General features: G+C 39.8%; 1 protein-coding gene across 1 annotated transcript in view; it reads left to right on the top strand.

Moving 5' to 3' along the window:
- Positions 1 to 19,760, top strand: part of Ctnnbl1 (catenin beta like 1) — a 154,420-nt gene that overhangs the window by 62,973 nt on the left and 71,687 nt on the right. The window contains exons 7-10 of the mRNA XM_015480807.2: positions 29 to 120; positions 8,397 to 8,469; positions 8,708 to 8,766; positions 10,083 to 10,231. Of these exons, the coding sequence (XP_015336293.1) occupies positions 29 to 120; positions 8,397 to 8,469; positions 8,708 to 8,766; positions 10,083 to 10,231 (373 nt within the window). The remainder of the gene's footprint in view (positions 1 to 28; positions 121 to 8,396; positions 8,470 to 8,707; positions 8,767 to 10,082; positions 10,232 to 19,760) is intronic.

Here is a 19,760-nt window from a genome sequence, read left to right as displayed (position 1 = left end):
CCAGTGATTGGTGCCTGTCTCCTTTCAGCGATCGTGGAAAACATGGCTGAGTTCCGGCCTGAGATGTGCACGGAGGCCGCCCAGCAGGGGCTCCTGCAGTGGCTCCTGAAGAGGCTGAAGGTGAGTGTGGCTTGGTGGCACTTGCTGTCCCGCCTCTCTTTGCTCTGGGCCTGGCTGACCCTGGGTTGTTGATACAGATTATCTTCCCCAAGCCTTAGGATCTAGTTTGGGAAGCTTCTAGTGCCTCTTAGCCCTTTCTTTGCTTATTTTCTTCTTTTTTAAAAAAAGATCCCTTCCAGTTCCATTTCGCAGAGGCAGCTACTGTTAACAATGTATATCTGTTCTTCCAAAAATTTTCTGTGCTTATATAGGAGATTGTTTTATGTGTGTTTCACAAACAATTCTGTAACGTCTTTTAAAAAAAAAAATTTTTTTTTTGTAGTTGTAGATGGACAGAAGGCCTTTATTTTATTTGTTTATTTTTATGTGGTGCCGAGGATTGAACCCAGTGCCTCACACATGCTAGGCAAGTGCTCTACCACTGAGCTACAGCCCCAGCCCCTATAATGTCTTCTTAATGTGAATTATTTTTTCACTGAACTGATGGTTGCCCGGTATTCCATTGTACAGATGTACCAAAGTTAATTTTGCCATTCCTGGTTGATAAGCATTTGCCTGGTATAAACAGTGATGCAGTGAAATTCCTCATATACACACACTCATTTTTTTTCTTACACACTTGCCTCAGCTTATCTGGGTAATAAATTTCTAGAGTGGAACTGAGCCCAAGGGTAAGCGGTAAGCACGTTAATATTTTTCGAGGTATTGCAAAATTGTCCTCTGTAAAGACTGCCCCATTAATTTGAGAATTCCAGCTACCTATAAACCCTCGAGTATTTTTGTTATGGTTTTGTTAATCTGATGAGTGAAATTGGTATTGTTATTTAAATTTGGAACTTTAAAATCAAGTCAAGTATTGGCTTTGTGTAGTGTGTATCAGGCATTTGTATTCATCTCTTTTAGCGTCATATTTATATCCTTTATCCATATTGTGGTAGGATTGTTTATTCTCTTTCCTTGTTAGCCATCAGAGCTGTCCATATAGTAAATGGGGAGGTCAAAGGTATTTCAGATTCGCCTTGACCACAGGTGTGTTGGTAGGTAGTTTGGAACAGCTTGTATGCTACTGCAGGCAAGGATTCCAACTTTTAGTAAGCAGGAGGTACTTATTTGTAGCAGGAGTGAAAGGTGGTCCTGGACTTGCTGTGGTTCAGTGTTGTAGAGATCCAAAGACCAGGGTGGACCACCTCCACTGTCTAGGCAGGGCCAAGGATGAAGGTTAGCGTATAGCCACCATTCCCTGCCTCTCGGGCAGCCTAAGTCTTCCCCAGCCCTACTTATTGGACCATTGGTCCCCATGACCTCTGTCACAGAGACTTATGCGACGTGTGGACGAGGATACTCGCTAGCCTAGCTCTCACCTCGGCAGGTGTGGGTGCATCTGCCTGGCAGGCTCAGTGCACTGAACCCCTTGACCCCACTCCCCTTTCCTTTCAGCCCTGCACTCAGCAGGTGACTGATACGTGCATGGACATCTCCTCCAAGTCGGGACTTCCTTTGGTTCCTGAGTTGCATTTGTTTCCCCATGAATTCCCTTCCATCTCCCTACACTCCCGACCTTCTTTTCTCAGTATTCACATGTCTTCATTCTCAAACACTTTGAAACCTTTTGGGAGTCAGGGGTAGGCAAGAAGGAAGCAGAAACCAAGTTAAGGGGAGAGGACAGCTCTCAGTGACCACCTAAATTGGAGCAGCAGCTGTGGGTCATGACCCCAACCTTAAACATGTAAAATCCAATAGTTTTTGTCTCTAGGAAGTCAGGACAAATTTCTCTGTCAGATGTTGAAACTTGCCGGTCTTTTTTTTTTTTTTTTTTTTTTTTGGCGGGGAGGAGGGACTGGTTATATAGGGAGGGAGATTGAGACCTTTGGGCGTTTACCTTGGATTTCTTTACCCTTCTGACAGTAATAAAGAGACCCATTTGATATTTGAACAAGCTGTTGACTCACGCCTCACAGGCACAGTGTTTGTGTATTCCTCAGGGCATACATAGTCACATCGCTGTCTCTAAAACAGGTTTTCAAGGTTTCAGGGTATTTAAACATCAAAATGCCATTTGGTTATGTTACTAGTAAACAAGTTTTCTTAGAAAAACCCTGTGTTTCCCAGAACATTAATGAAAGAAAGTCTTCCCGTCTTTAAATGCAGTGCCTTGCGCTTACATTTTTTCACACTCGGGGAAAGTGCTTGTTATAATCTTCTCCGGCATCAGCATCAGATGAGTCAGAGTGAGTGCTGGACCTAGATCCTGATTTCCCTTATTAGCCACGTGACTATGGGCCATAGTCCCTTCACTTATCTGGTCCCTGTTTTCTCTTTGGAGAACCCAACTCACAGGATTAGGATTACACTGAAGACCAAATGTGATGATAATGCTGAATTGTGAAAATCCAGATGGCCATGTGTTGCAGCTGGTGATTGTGTTAAAACCACTTGTGGATATTTAAAACTTCCAGATTTCTACACTACAACCCCCACTGTCTCAGTCTCAGTCATGTTGTCTCGGTCTACGTTGGTGTAGTTAGAAGAGTTCCACATGTGTTTCTGATGTACCACCCTCGCTAAGATCCACTGGTCTCTAGAAATGTAACCCTCTTGTTACCTGTCCTAGTTCTGCAGACTGATGTAAAACTCCATTTTCGGTTGCCATCACTATAAAAGCTCTTCCTCCAGCGATGCTGATGCCCCTACCCCAGAACTCACCTCTCCTGCCTACTTTTAAGGCCCCTTAACCTGGCCCGGGATAGCCTTTTCTTTTCTCAATTTTGAAACCTTTTGACCTTTGTAAACAATTTGATAACTTACCCCTCCCCTGCTCTGCAAAGATCAAAAGGTTTTACCCTCTGCTGGCTCACACTCCAGCAGACATGACCCTTGTCTTCCTTCTGTGTTTCTGATTGAACACGGCCTTCAGGACACTGTTTACACCCCTGCCCTTCCATGGAGCCTTCTCCCTTTTTAGAATTGAAAGGAAATTTTTATGTTGTAGATTTAAAAATTCAGAATTGAGACCTATAGATACCAAGTGCCTTGTCTAAACCCAGACCTCAGCTCTAGCCCTAGAGCTGGAAGTGAAGCCCCTGCCCCAGCGCGTCCTCCTGCATGCTTTCCATGGTGGTGCTCTGCCCCAGCCCATGCAGCCCTCTTTTCTGAAAACCAGCCTCTTCATTTTTTTTCCCTTATGTTTTTGGTGGGAGCTCATAGATCTGGGTTCCATTGTGTACCCCTAACATGTGACACTCACCTCAATGGAGCACTGCAGCACCTGGGAAAATTTCATGTTTTGTGTGCTAATTTTCTTCCTGCCAAATATCCATGAATTCCATATGAAGGTCTGGGTCTCTGTCTTCTCCTAGATGTTCCAAAAATGTGGCTTCTAGTCAGGAACTTCAGTATCACCTGGCAACTTATACAAAATGCAGATTCTTGTGTCCCCCCAGAACCTGTATCTTCAAGTCTGGGAGTGGAGCCCAGCATTTTGTACTTTACCAAGCCCTTCTGGTGGCGGGGATGTGAGCTGAAGCATGAGAGCCAAGGTTCTAGAGTGCTTATGTCTAGATTGCTGGGTAAAAACCTTGTTCTTTGATCATCCCATATTATTCAGTAATCCTTGAGTAATTCTTAAGTGAGTGACACATTGCGTTTTAGTCTTGGATATCTCCTTTTTAATGGTAGCTAAGCTCTCAGTATATAGAGATATTCATGGATATTTTTTCATCCACCAAATGAAACCTCACTAATTTGTTCTAATGAGGATAAAGCCCATTGCACATGATGGCACTAAATGGATTAGTAGGTAAGCAGATCACTAGTGGAGCGACAACTGCGTCACAGCACTTTTTAAAATGGGGAATACAAACTTAGTAGGATATTATGTGCTGTTGAAAATGGCACCAACCCAGAAAGTTTTTTCTTTTTTAAAGAAACAAAATTAAGATTCCCAATTTATTTTCCCGTTAAATCATGCTCCAGAAGCAGTTGTAGTATTCAGCATATGTGTTAATGACTTGAGAACTACATGTACAACTGGTTGATGCAGAAGTCCTTTGCCTCTGATGACCAGAGGTGGTGATTTTGCAGGGCCCAATCTGCTTCGACAGTTGTACGGAGCTGTAGATGTGTCTGAACTTGCCCCATGTGTTCCAGGTACCAGAGGTGAACTGCAGATATAACCTACAGCTTCTGACTGCAGGTGGTAGCATAATTGTTTTGTACTTTCCAAAAAAGCAGCAGTTCCCAAAAAGGTGAAGTTTAATTTTATTCAAGGCTAGTACATGCTGAGTACAGACCTATGCTTGATTCAGTAATTACTCTGACAGCTGAAAGATTTAGGATCACCAGGCTCCTGGATAAAGAGAGCCCTACACGCTCCAAGTCCCACTGGTTAGCTTTGCAAAAACCAAGAGTCTGTACCTGCCACGTTCATTCTCCTTTCTCCTGGTTTTGATGAAATGCTTTTGTAATTTGGCAGTTTGGTGTTGTGTAATATCTGGCTGAGATTTAAACAGAAATAAAGTTTTCTTGATAAATTCATGGCTAGACATGAAAGAAAGGGTAGACTCCTTCCTTCCTTCCTGGCTGGCCTAGATTCTTTTATTTCTTACTACTAGATTAAAATGTGGTTGTCATCCTCACCATTACTAGAAGTTTCCCCCATATGATAATGAGTTTTATGTATTAACTGCCCTCTGTGTGCACAATGTTTCTCTGGATCTTGACATACATATTTCTAATCCTCACAAATAGCTCTTCCAAGAGCATGAAGCTGTCCCCAGTTTACAGATAAGAAAGACTCCCAGAGAGGGGGAATACCTCACCCAACCTCATGGAAGTAGATGAGAGAGCCAGTGAGAGCTGGGCCTGGTGTGGTCACTTGGTTTCTCTGGAGGGGCCTCCTCTTACCAAGCGGCTTCCCAGCTGGTGCAATGCTGAGAGCTCAGTGTTGGGAGTCGTGGGGCCTCATCATTTTGTTTCCCTGATCAGGTTTCTCTTTCATGCCAATTTTTCAATCAGAGGGCTTGTATCATAAGAAAAAAGTGGTGAACTGGGCGTGTTGGTGCACACCTGTAATTCCAACAGCTGGGCGTGCAAGGAGGCTGGCAGAGGCAGGAGGATCACAAATTCAAAGCCAGCCTCAGCAACTTAGCAACACCCTAAGCAACATAGCAATACCCTGTCTTCAAATAAAAAATTAAACAGGGCTGGGTATGTGTCTCAGTGGTTAAGTGCCCCTGGGTTCAATTCCTGGTACCAAAAGAAAGAGCACTGGGGTTGCAGCTCAGTGGCAGAGCACTTATCTAGCATATATTAGGCACTGGGTTTGATCCTTAGCACCACATAAAAATAAACAAATAAAATAAAGTCAGGCATTCTGTCCATCTATAGCAACAACAAAAATTCAAAAAAAAAAAAGTTGATGAATTTTTTGGTTTTTAAAATGTTATTTTGGGTAAATCAGGAACTCCTTATATGATCAGACCACACAGCTGAAGCTGGAGGTGTCTTGGGCAACTAGGAATCCTCAGCAGAGGGCAGCTCAGCCTTGAGTGCCTCTTATGTATGTGTCATTTCACTTAATGCAGCCACCTCATAAAGAAGATCTTATAGCCCCAGAAAAATTAGGTTAGAGAGGCAGGGCTATTCGGCTAAGACCACATAACAGGTGACCATAAGAGCATTTTGGGGTCTAGTTACTGGAAGAGCTTACAGTATATACTATCTGTTGGGTCTTTCATCTTTTATCTTATTTAATGCTCATAGAAATTCTCTTAAAGAAATGTTATTTTTAATTTCCATTTTTCAGATTAGGAAACAGACCAGGAAATGTTGCTTGGGTCATAGATTCCCACTCATGGTGCTTTAAGTACTCAGTAATTTTGTTTTTAAAGTGCCTCCATGCCAAAAAATTCCTCGCATTCTGTTTATTAAGTAGTTAGGCCCAAATAATTTAACATATATGCATAATCTAATAGTTCAGTAACTATTTGAAAAAAGAACACACATAAATTGAAAGAAATGTTTTATTTCATTCTGTGTGTGTGTGTGTGTGTGTGTGTATTGTATAAGGACACAATACATTTATTTATTTATTTGTTTGTTTACTTATTTATTTAATGTGGTGCTGAGGATCAAACCCAGTGCTTCACATGTGCTAGGCAAGTGCTCTACACAGAGCTCCAACCCCAGCCCCTTATTTCATTTTTGTTTGCCACGGTTACTAAATGGCTGAGTGTGTGCCTTTTAGATCTTGTCATCAGGTTGACTACCACCACCCTTGTTCCTGTTCCTTGCTGATTTTCACACAGTTCTTTTATCAACTTTCAAAATCTAGCTCCATTAAGGTATAATGTCATAAGAAATGTACTTCTCGCTAGTAGTTAGTGCAGTGCTCAGTAGATGTCATGAGTTACCATATTTTTCTTGAAAATTCAAAAATACCCCGAGGTGAATTCAACATGGCACCCCATCTACCTGAGCACACAGTTTGTGAACTGTAGACTTTGTGGCACATAAATGATGGCACATTTGTGAGTAAATTCAGGTGTATATCAGATACATCTCTCTCTTTCTTTCTTTTTGACTGTACTACTTAATAACATTAATTTGAATTCAGTGTAATATTTTTAAATGCTCTAATAGAGAGGAAGGTTCACATTGTTGGCTGTTGTGTTTAATTCTGTGCCTTGCATGCAGCAGGTGCCCAATAAATGTTTATTGAAAGGAAGAGAGAAACTCTAACTCAGAGATAGGAGTTTATAAAGTCAAATGAAAGATGAGAAGCACTCAACAGTCATCACAGATAGGCTGTTGCTGTGGTGGCCTGCATCTTCAGGCTTCTTCAAGTCAACTGCATCTTGTTCAAAGAACACTGGCCCTTGAAAAGTTGCGTATAAGTTGGTGTGGCTAAAACCAGTTAAAATATAGTAGCAGTGCTAGGGATTTAAATAATTTGAGTGATCTTTTAGCAAATCCTTGATTCTAATGGAGATTCTCACTCCTTGGCTTTTCACCTTAGTGTTTTGATTTTTATAAAACCATTTTTCTTAAACTGAAACACCGCAGAGTATATTTAAGCCCTAGCTATTATACAAATTTTTTGAAAGAGAGCCTCCAGCTTGCCCAGGGAGCATCCCGTTCAGTCAGCACATGTAAGACTTTGCACTTAACAGATCTTTTAACTTACGCTGGGTCAGACCTGGTCATCCTTCTGCAACCCTGTGGGGTACACTTTGGCTCAACAAGGATAACGTGCATAGAAAACTGAAATGGTGCTGGGTGATGCTTTATTAGGTGCCACTCTTCCTTCCTAAGTACAAAATCAATGTCCAAACATAACTGTAAGTGGTGTGAAGGTGATGGAAGTGTTAACTCCAAGATAAACACTTCCTCTGTCCTTTGCAGGTACAGAAATTTCAAAAAGCCTGGATACATAGCTAAGGCTGCTGCTGATTAACAGTCATTGTCTAATGTGCTGCATTTTGAGGATCATAGATACCATAAATAAAAACATAGCAATGAGCTTGCTGCTCTCTGCACCTTTATCCAAGGGGCATTGTTAATGGGAAGATATCTAAGTCTAACTATTACTGAGGCAACCATGTGGATAGCCATCAAAGACAGTCAGTGCGATAGATGTGTCCCCTCTGAATCTCCAAGTAGCAAAGCACACAGCAGGGAAAGAATTGTGGGTAGTAATTTCGGTGTTAAAATATTAACACGTTTTTGCATATTTAATGTGGTTTCCTTTTTAAATAGTAGGCAGATTATGGCATACAAGCAGATAGGTTTACGATTTCAAATTAAATTCCAAGCATTAAAAAAATCCAAAGGAACTACTTTGTTATAAATACATTCAGCTAATCTAAACAAGAAATTGCTTTCTTTTCAACTTCTATGATCATGTATCAGCTAATTTACAACCTAATTTTCTGGTTCTAACTTGTGAATGACACTTCATGGGCTTTAGTCTTAAAAGATCAAAACTTTCTGTGTTTTATCTTAGACATGTATAGTCTCTGGACTCAAAAATGAAGGGTCTGGGAAGGCTTCACAGAGGAGGTGACATTCAGGCCTTTGCAGTAGGGGTGGAGAGTCATTGTGTCTGTCCACTGTGTGCTGTTCAGCACGTGGGTTTAGGCTCTGGAGAGCAGAGGCAGACTTTTACCTTTAACCTGCCTTTTCCCTAACTCCTGCTTCTCTCTAATGTGTGAAAAATTTGTCCTGGGAAAGGAAGCAAGACCCCTTAATGGTTTCTCATTTCTCCTATTTCCCCACAGGCAAAGATGCCTTTCGATGCCAACAAGCTCTACTGCAGTGAAGTGCTGGCCATATTGCTGCAGGACAATGACGGTGAGGCTCCCTCTCAGTATTGATATTCTGTTAGGATAGGAGCCAGGCTTGTTTCAGATCATGACAGCAAGCTCTCTTGCCTTTGGCATCCCCTGGCTTCCCCTCTCGCTCTCTCTGCAGCTTTTGTACTCTGTCAAGCTGTATTGATTTTGTTTGCTGATGTATCAGTGTTAGACGGCTGTAAAATCTGACAGTTAGCTTCATTTTTTTTTCTTCCTCTATTTTTTTCCTCTTTTAGAAAACAGGGAATTGCTTGGGGAGCTGGATGGAATCGATGTGCTTCTTCAGCAGTTATCCGTGAGTAATTCTTATGCTTCCTGTCTGCCATGAAGATACATGGCCTACTTTAAATGGGAGGCGGAGCTGGAAATTGCCGGACGGAGTAAGCCGTGGTTCAAAACACGTGGGTCGTGTTGGCAGGTTGGAGGTCACCGTACTGGCGTGGGGTTTGCCTCCTTTTCTTGGTCATTCGTCTTTCTAACCAGGCATCACTGGGATCTTGGTCCAGCCTTTCCCCACCTCTGATAACGAGATTGCCAGTCCAGAGGAGATGAGCTTCCTACTTCACGTAGGTTCTTGGACCAAGAATATCACATGACTTTCACTTGAACCATTCCCACGATTATTCACCTCCTTTCCTGTCAGTCTGCCATTAAACATTCATTTAGGAAAGAGGTCACCGAGGATGGTAGGGGCACTGGAGGCTGGAGTGAGAAATCAGAAGCTGCCATTTGCTCACTGAAAGAAATGTAAATGCAGTTGATATGCTATTCTGCTGGCATTCTGAAAGCACTGTTAAGATTTCTCCTAACAAATCTCATCTGTGTTATTCCAAAAACAGGACTGAAAATAGATCATTTGGATAAAATCTGAAGAGTGTTGGGAGTGTCTGAGATGTCAGTTTGCATACAGCTTCTATCTTGGTGCCAGCAGCCTGAGTGGCTTGGCCTCCACCCCAAAAATAGAGCTCTCAAATATAAATCTGTTAGTCCCTTTCCTGCAAGATTATCGATCATCTTGTAGTTGACTGTATATACATACACTGCTGGAAGGCTCTCCTCTTAACATGCCCTACAACTCTGACAAAGACAAAACTCCAAGCCCTTTCCCTGACTTGAGCCCCGGCTATTGTATGAAGCCGTTCTCTGAAGCAGTTCCTAAGCCCTGTTAGGAAACTTCCTTTCATTAAGCCAGGATTTGCCCCACTGGGTTGCAGCTTTTTAAGAGGGGGGAAAGCTTGATATGGTCAGGTTGTGCCACTAGAGGGTTTGAGGGAAGTGAACAAAGTTGTTTCTATTATATTTCAGTTAATGGGTCTTGGGGTTTTGTTTTCTTTCCTTTTCTTTTTTAAAAAAATCTGCCCCCCTTAGAACTGAGAGTCACTCATGGATCCAGTGTTGTGTTTTTGCATGAACTGGCATCCATGTATTTTAATACCAATGAATCGGAAAGGTCCGTTTTTCCAAAATGGAAACTGATGAGATTTAGTATGGTAAATTTGTGTCCTCAGTGGTGGGGTTATTGTGATGGCAGGCGTTGGAAGTTGGTGGGTGGTGTGTGATGAAAAGACATTCTCTTAGGACTCTGTGCTTTCTGCTGTCTTTGCTTGACAGGTGTTTAAAAGACACAATCCCAGCACAGCCGAGGAGCAGGAGATGATGGAGAATCTGTTTGACTCACTGTGTTCCTGCCTGATGCTCAGTTCCAATCGTGAACGTTTCCTGAAGGGCGAGGGCCTTCAGCTGATGAATCTCATGCTCCGGTATGATTCTGATCTCCCAACTCTCCCAACTCTTTTACCAACTCCTTACTGTTAGCCTGAATCTAAAAACTTGTAGCTGTGGTTTTTTAATGCCCTCGAGTTTCCCATCTGTACAGAACAGTCTTCAGGTATGGGTGAGTTTGGGCAATCCTGTTAGAGCAGATGAATGAATGGATTTTGGTCTGTTGGTGCCCCGTTGTGTGGTAAGATGTGTGGTAAGGTGGTAAGATGACCCCTGCATTGAAGGGTGATTTATATTTTGTGCCTTCCCTTACTGTGTTGGTTTTGGGAAAATCTAGCCATTAATTTTTAAACATTTCTTTTGTTCATTCTAAGCTTAGTACCATTTTTTTGTATATCCCACATAGACCTATCTATGCCATGTTGGTTTTATTTTTGTTATTGACAACAAGTCATTCATATTTTCATTTATACATTTAATAATGGGTTGCACGTGTGCTGTGTCAAAGCATAGAAGTATGAAAACGTGTAGGACAACTCTAGAATTTTTGTTTGTAATACTTTCCTTGTATATTTTATTATGTATGCCCAAATTCCTTAAAGAGGACATCATGCTAGTTTCTCAGTAATTTCCTAAAGTTGGAAACAAAAGAGGAAGATCATTTATATTGATAATTCTTTTCAAGATCTCTAAGAAGGAGAATAGAGAACAAAAGGTATGGCAGGGTAAGGGATGGCAGTAAGAAGAGTGTTGTTCAGGGTCAGGGACAGTTTCTTAAGCTGAGAGACACTGAAGCATGCCTGAATGGTTGAATGCTCTCTAATCATTGTAGAGTTATTTTTTAAAAATTGAGCCAGAGTCTGCCATCTTGAAACTACCATTCATATACAGTGAAAAGTCTGTTGAAATTTTTTTCAGTTTGATGTATATTAAATATATATATTTAATTAATGCTATACATTAAATATAATTTAGACTATAGACATGCAAGCTTGGTTAAAATATTGATAAGGTACTATGTTAAGGGTCAGGCTTACACAGAAATAAAAAGGTCAGGATTTCTGTTTCCAGAAGCTAAAAAGACAGTTCTGTCACCCATACAAAGGTTTATTTATAACAAACTTGACAATGACCGTTTTGTGTTTAAAATTATTTTATGACTATTGAGATGTGTTTTTAAAATTTCTTCTTTGGGTATATATTTTCTTTTGCTCTTTTTTTTTTTTTTTTCTTGGTTTTAAGCTTGCCACACATAGAATTTCCTATAGTGTTTCTTACAAACAACCTGCTGTTTCCCATACCTTGACATTATCTTCAGGAGAGTTCAGTAACTACTTAATGGACTCTAAGGGAGTTTGTATTCTATTGGTGATTTGAGGTTTATTTATAACAAACTTGACAATGACCATTTTGTGTTTAAAATTATCTTATGACTATTGAGATGTGTTTTTAAAATTTCTTCTCTTTAAAAGACTTGTGAAGGGTTGGGGGAATTCTTTTGCCCAGCACATTCCAGACTTCAGATTGACTGAAAATCTTCCTTCGAGAAAAGCTTTTAAAAATGAATTCTTTTTCAGTGGGCAGACAGGAATATGGGAAATTAACCAGAGGCCTTTTCTGTTCTGCTGATGCATCCTACCTTTGCTCTCTTGAGTGCTGTGTTTGTTTACCTGCTTTACCCTTCTAATTGCCTGTCCTTTTGTTGAAATGACCCACCTTCTCTCAAGCAAATAGCATATATAGAAGATGCTTTTGGCTTTTTGGGTCTTCTAACCTTAAAACTACACTCTGCAGGGACTTTCCCGTAAGCTTCTTAAAGGTCTGAACTGCCAATGTCTTTGGATGGTTGAGTGCAAACATGAAGTGATGTATTTCTGTAGCATATGGCTTGGTAATGTGTAGCAGTGGGGAGTTGAATAAATAACCAGAAATATGGATTATTCAAACAGGAATGCTGAGATTCTGGGAGGCTAATTAAAGAAGAATCCAAAAGACATAGAAACTGTACCTCTCTAGGATCTTGCCTCACTTTTCATTTTTGAATGCTGAAGTTGCAATTAGATCCTCCTTTGGCATTAGTTAGCTATATTAGCAGATTCAGCATTTCCTTTTGTCTCTTTGAAATGCTCTTTGTTCTGCATTGTTTTTCCTTCTTCAGAATCCCAACTAAAAAGTTTAATTGAGAGGAGAAGGGGTTTTTTTTCCTACTATATTTACCCTTCCTTATCTAGTAAGATCTGCTCTGTGTAGAGGGAGCTCATCCAGTGAAGCTGTAATATTAGAAGGTCAGGAAATCTTCTGTGGTTCCACTGCCCCCAAATACAAAATTTTACTTTGATTTGGTCATCGGTCAGGCAGTTGTGAACTGCTACCTGGAGAGGTGGCAGGGTAGTAGAGAGTGAAGAGGGTGCTGTGGAATTGAGGTGAATGGGAGTTTGGAATACAGATTTTTGCTTATTACCTCTGGATATTTGGTGAGTTACTTTAACCTTTCTGACTCACTTTTTTCACTTGAAAATGGGGTAATACTGCTAAGTTTGCAGAGATTTGAGGGAAATGGACAATATAAAATGAGGCAGTCTGCAGCTATTAAAACATTGATAAGGTACTATGTTAACTTTCTGTCTTAAGTGTTAGGCTTATATAGAGATGAACAAGACAGGATTCTTGCCCTCAAGAAACTCAAGAATAGTGAAGGCAGCAGATGTTAAATAACCAATATAATTTAATATGGTGACTATCAAGTGGAACAGTTAATTTTGCATGTAGATAGCCTGTGAATTTTTCATTTCTGATTGTTGACAAGGAAAGGTCACAAACAAGATAGTTACACATACACACATGCAGTCTCTTATACGCACACATGCACACACAAAAAACACGTATATACTACCAATTTAACGTTTTTACCAAGTTTATTGAGGCATAATTCATATGCAATGAAATGCCCCCAATTTAAGCTGAAGTTTTAATTTTAACAGACATATTCTTTTGTCTTTATACCACAGACGACATCACAGAAGAGTACTGTCTAGTAGAAATGTGATGCAAGCTAGATATGTAATTCATATTTTCTATTAGCCACATTAAAGTGGGTAAAAGAAACAAAAGGAAGTTAAGTTTATTTCAATTTAATTTAATAATTAGCTCCTAATTATTAGCTCCTCGTTTGTATCGGCTACATTTCAAATGCTCCATCGCTATACATGGCTACTGGCTACCATATTGGACACTGCATATATAGATCGTTTTAATTATCCCCCAAGTTCCCTTGATTGCTTTTTGTAATCAGTTCCCACCCATCCATCCCAGCCCCAGGCAACCACTGTCATTCTAGAATTTCATTTAAGTGGAATTATAGGGGATGTTTTTTCTCTAGCTTATTTTACTCAATAGACTGTTTTGGAGATTCATTCATTTTGGATCTATCAAATGATTGTTTTCTTTTCATGCTTAGTAGTAGCCCAGTCATCTTTACATTCCAGTCTATCTCTTTATTACCTATTGATGAACATTTTGTGTTGTTTCCAGTATTTTGCATAATAAATAAAGCTGCCACAAGTCTTTGTATAAACATACTTTCATTCCTCTGGTAAATGCCTAGGAATAGAATGGGTGGGTCATATTGTAAGTGCACGTTTATTGTTAGAAACTGTCAAGCTGTTTTCCAAAGTGGTTTTGTGATTGTATATTCCCAGAAGCAAAGTGTGTCACATTCAGACCAGCAGTATTGTAGGACTTTGATTTGGGCTCTTAAGTGGGTGTGTATTGTGATGGTTTGCAATTCCATTTCCCTAATGATTAATGATGCTGAGCATCTTTTCATGTGCATGTGACCTTTCTGAAAAAATCTTGAAGTTTTAAGTGTTCTTTATTCTACATACAAGTCTTTGTTAGCTACATGGTTTGGAAATATTTTCCTCCTAGTCTGAGGCTTGCCTTCTCACCTCTTGGCAGTGTCTTTTAAAGAGCAAAAGTTTTACTTTCAAGTCCAATTAATACATCTTTTCTTTAATAAATAGCTTTTGGTATTATATATCAATTATGTTTATCTAACCCACAATCTAAGAGTGTCTTCTATGTTTCCTTTCGAAGTTTTCAGTTTTAGGTTTTACATTTAGGCCTGTGATCCATGTTAAGGTAAATTTTGTATATGATGTGAAGCATGAAATGAGGTTCGTGGTTTTATTTATGACTTATTTTTACATATAGATGGCTGATTCTGGAACCACTTAATGCAATTGCTATCCATGTTCCATTAAATTGTCTTTATAGTTCTTGTCAGAAACCAATTTATCATATATGTGTGGGTTTATTTCTGTGCTTTCAGTTCTGTTCCTTTCATCCCTGTGTCTTTTTTGCCAGAGTCGTACTATCTTGATGATTCTGACTATAAAGCTAAAAGTTTAGTTTTGATACCAGATAGTATAAGTCCTCTGACTTTTGGTCTTTTTCAAAATGGTTGAAACTATTCTAGTTCCTTAGTTCCTTTGCCTTTTCTTATAAAATTCAAAGTCAGACTGTCAAAAATCCTGCTGGGATTCTGATTGGATTGGGCTGAATCTGTCATTTGGGGGAGAATGAACATCTTGTAATGAGTTTTCCAATCCATGTACATGGTACATCTCTCCATTTATGTAGGTCTTTGATTTCTTTCATCAGTGTTCTAATTTTTCTTGGCAATTTGATGTTTTATATGTTCCTAGACATTTTTCAATTTCTTGTAGATTTGCAAGTTCATTAGTATAAATTTTTCTTGTATTATTAACATTCTTTTTCATTTTCTGTACTTTATGTCCCTTTTGTATTTTCTTTTCTTTTCTTTTTTTTTTTTTTGTATTTAAATGTATCTACTTTTCTCTTCAGTCACACTTTTCAGAAGTGATTGGATTTTTTTTTCTGTTGTTTTTTTGTTTTTCCAGAGGTCTTATTATTGTAGAGAACTAGTTCTTAATCTGTTTATGTATCTGTCAAAATATAGCTGGCAAATAAAAATAGCATATTCTTGTGATCCACAATGTTTATATTTTGATTTAGCCTATTTTTTGCATCCTTGGGAATTTTTAAATCCCTTTTTTCTAGATTCTTTTCATTTACAGTATTGCCCTTTTCCTAAATTTCTGAGTTAAATGCTTAATGCTCTTAAAAATAATTCTATTCTTTAAAAACAAAAACAAGCCAGGAGCAGGGGCGCATGCCTGTAATCCCAGTGGCTCGGGAGGCTGAGGCAGTAGGATTGTGAGTTCAAAGCCAGCTTCAGCAAAAGCAAGGGGCTAAGCAACTCAGTGAGACCCCGTCTCTAAATAAAATACGACATTGAGCCAGAGATGTGGCTTAGTGGTTCAGTGTCTGAGTTTAATCCCCAGTACCCCCCAAAATAAAAAAAATACAAAATAATAACATTCAGCCTATTGCAGTAGCAGATGCCTATAATCCCAGTGACTTAATAGACTAAGGCAGAAGGATCACAAGTTCAAGGCCAACCTCAACAACTTAGTGAGACCCTGCCTCAAAATTAAAAAGTAGTAGAGTAACCTGGGTTCAATCCCCAGGACCAAATAAATAATTTTTAAAAAGTGTTTAAGGTTAAAATTTTTCACTTTACATTGCTTAGCTTTATCACATATGTCCAAATTCAAGTTGCCTTTTCTTATTACAGTAACAGAAAAAATAGTCTAAAATGTTTGCTTTTCTAAATTTGGGCTTGTTTATTGTTAATGGCCTCGTACATGGCAAGTTTTTAAAAATAGCCTGAACATTTGAATAAAATTTGTTTCTGGGGTATAAAATGCTATGATTATTTCCTAAATCAGCTTTGTAAATATAGCCAGATTTTGTCTTTTTAGCTATTTTGTTCTTTCTCTCACTATAATTGTGGATTTTCTCACTATTTCTTTTTTAATTTTTTTGTGTTCATTATGTTCTAATTTGCTCAGTCAGCAAATAATGCTGTTTATTTATCTTAATCTTGATTTGCATGTTTTGTCAGTGTGTCTCCTTGCTGTAGGTGGTGAACTTTTGTTGGATTCTTTTATAATTTTATATTTATCTATTTTATTCCTTTTCATCATTTTGTCCTTATTTTATCATGTCATTTTGTTATGTGTAACTGTTGTGAAAAACTGATGAAGTACTCATTTAGTCCAGCGTAAATTCAGGTCTTGCAATGATCTTGACCTATTTGTTTTTATTGTAGTGACTCCATGGTTCGCCCTCTTCCAGTCTATTTTATTTTGATAGTTTCATTGAGGTTTTTATTTTGTTTTGTCTTTTCTTTTTTCACTTGTTCATTATTTTCCTTTGTAGATTTTTCCTATTTTTTTCTATTAATGATTAGCTTTACTTTTTTTTTTTTTTTTAAATTCTGCTTTTTTTCTTTGCTTTGAACGTTTGATATGGTACCATGTCTCCTCTCCCCTTTCCATACCTTTCCATTCTGTTCTCTAAACCAAACTGTCTTAGCTCTCTTAACACTTACCATTGTTTTTTTCTGGGGGATTACCCCTGGATATTGAGCCTTAAAGGTCTCTCAGCAGCCTTCTGTCCCTGTCACCTCTCCCAGCTCTGTCCCCAGCTGTCTTCAATGTGGGGGTTAAATTCTAGCAGCCATTGCTCATCTTTGCCTGCACACTTACCACCCGGTGTGGTACCACCCGGTGTGGTCACAGCTGTGGTCCAGATCTCCAGCTGTATCCTAGGACTTTTGAAAGCAGAGCCAGGGCTTCCTCTTTGCCTCTCTGGTGCCCAGCAACAGATACACACATTGGGCTTCCTGTAAATCTGATGGATGAGAAAAATCTGAAAAGCATTTTTGTTTTTTAGAATTATTGATTCATACAATTTCTGGCAAATCCCATAGATAGACCCAGGAAAGAACATCTCATTAAAAGCTTTATAGCTGAGAACTCAGTCTCTTGTTTGAAGATATTGAGTCCTGTTTTTTCTTATTAAGAGCCAAAAAAGGGCCATCAAGTGGTTGTGAACCTGATCCTCAAGGCTCAGGAAGGCCTGGATGGGAGGCACCTGTAGTCCTGGGCTTGTGATCATTTAGCCTGTGCCTACGGGGTTCAGAGCAGAGGCCAGCATAGGCGTCCACGCTGTGTAGTCCTCTTTGGGTATTTAAACTCTCCTCTTCGTTCCTCATAGGTATCGCAGGGTTACGTTTTGCGTGTTGAGTTCTTATAACCTTTCGACTCAAGGTGCACAGAAGCCCCCACACAGGTTCCTTGCCGCTCGGCTTTTATTTTCTGGGTCTGAACACTAGCACCTCCCTACCCTCATCTCCCAGGCCTTTCCCCTCTGTCCAGATGAGTTGACTTGTCAGGTAACTTTTTCTCATTCCTGTGTTGACTGTCTGGATTTCGCAGTGCTTGACAGAATCAATAAGAAAAGACCATTTTTTGTTTTGCTTTGTTTTTCTCTCTGCCAAAGAACAAATGAAGACATCTTGTAGAAGAAGAAAAGATTGTTGAGGTGATATTTAAAAGTGAAATCCATGCTGTGATAAAAGCAGCAGGTAGCCATCCTGGAGTACAGACCAACCCTCCCGCCCCCCTTGGCAACACACACACCCATATACTCAAAGAAAAGGAAACAAAAACTTTAGAAAGAAAGCAAGAAAAAGGAATTTCTCATTTGGTCAACCTAGTGTTTTATTTATTTTTTTCTTTTTAGTTGCCCATAACAATAGAATGTATTTTAACATATCCTATATACATGGAGTAGAACTTCCCATTCTTGCATCACCCTAGCGTTTTATAAGGAAAGGAACACTGCGGTGAGATGGAAGGTGAGACCTCTTGGGCAGGGGGAGAACCAGTCCCCTCGGAGAAGACACTGCCCGTGTGTGTGTGCCGGGCAGCTTGGCCTCATTCTTTCAGTGTGATAGTTAAGAAGGGACAGAGAAGCTGTTTGGAGGGTCTTCAGTGAGTAGCAGTAGAGTTAAGATAGGAACATGAGCCAGGTGGTATTTTTATAGTCAGGGATGGTTGAGAGGAAAATAAAATTCAGGGAAGACACAATTAATTGTGCAGTTTAGAAGAGTGATCCCATTCAGAAGTTCCACTATGCAGAATAAGGCTAAATTATACTTACCGGGGGGTGGCCATTTTAGAATTTGCAGGAAATGAGGATGGTGCTATTAACAGTGCCCTGGGTGGAGACTGGTTTGCCATTTCCACGTTCTTGGTGACAGATGTCTCTCTTTGGTAAGATGGTTGCTGCAAATAGAAGATTCCAGTTTCTCAGGTTTAATTTTAGCCCAAATCATCTGCTTCTTGTCACCACAGAGCACTTTCTAACAGTATGTCCTTATATCAGAATAGTTCCGGGTTCTTTAAGAAGCAGCAAAGCCAGTGGGAGACAGAAGAATTACGTTGTCAGTTTCCTTGAAAATGTTGACATGAAGCTTATTACTTCTGTTGTAAAACCCAGTTGCAGTTAGAAATAGAAGAGACCACCATGATCCCAAGGGATGTGTACAAATGCAACCTTGGGTCGTGAAGCAGAAATGCAGTGAACGCATCTTGGTTATTAACTGTAAAAGCAAAAGAGAATAACACACAGTCACGTCCATTCCAGGAACCAGCAGTGTTTTCACTGGTCTGGAAGGTTTTTCAATAAGATTTTCCTTAATCCAAAGAAAAGTTTCTCTAATAAAGAAAACAAATACAAAAACAATGACATACCATCTGCAAAGAAAGTCTGCAGGCCCACGTCTGGGTTGTGGGTTGTGACAAAGCAGGCAGGTCGATGGGCCAGCATGTGGAGCTCTGTGGTCTTATTCTCTAGTTTTTTGACTTGTTCTACATTAGTTTTGTTCCTAGTGAAAATCTGAAAGTCCAAACTGTTCTGCATTTTTATTCTTGAGGTCCTGTAAGATTTTCAAGAGCCGGAGTCTTCCAGCCCCTAGTCTCTTCCAGGTTTCAAGTGCAAAAGCCGAGGAAGGGTGCAGACCTTTAAGGAGTCAGCTGGGTTTCCAAGCTGCGCACAGTTCTTGTTTGTGGTCTAACGACAAACGTTGCCTTCCCCACAAGCTGAAGATTACAGTTCTTTCTTAGATGGATAATAGTAGTTTGCACCTGTTCTCTAGGAACCCGAAAAATGCTTCAAAGGCACAAAGTAATCCTTCCAACATCCCCCAAGGCTGATGTTACCACTTCATAAATGGGAAAGTGCTGTGTTGGTGGAGAAGGCAGATGAACTGAATCAAGATTACCTGGCAGGAAATGGTATAGAACCTGTCTGAGCCCTCCAACCGACTTGCTAGCTGTTCATCATCCCAGTGTAGTTGAGTTGCACACCTCTGCAGTATACAATCCAATGAGTTTTGCAGTATGTACATACCCTCACTGGCAGCATGGCAATGAATGTATTTATCACACCCAAAATGTTTCCCTGTGCTTCTTTGTAATCTGTAACTCCTCTCCTCTGCCTCATTGTCTCCAGGCAACTATTGATTTGCTTCCTGTTCATTTTATTTTAGTTTGCATTTGTAGAATTTTATACATATACAATCATATGGTACCCCACCCCCCGCCCTTTGGTCTGGTCAGTTTGATTCACTGT

The sequence above is a fragment of the Marmota marmota genome, unplaced genomic scaffold (genome assembly GCF_001458135.2).
Source record: "Marmota marmota marmota unplaced genomic scaffold, marMar, whole genome shotgun sequence".
Taxonomy (NCBI): Eukaryota; Metazoa; Chordata; class Mammalia; order Rodentia; family Sciuridae; genus Marmota; species Marmota marmota.
This window is presented reverse-complemented; position numbering and strand designations above follow the sequence as displayed.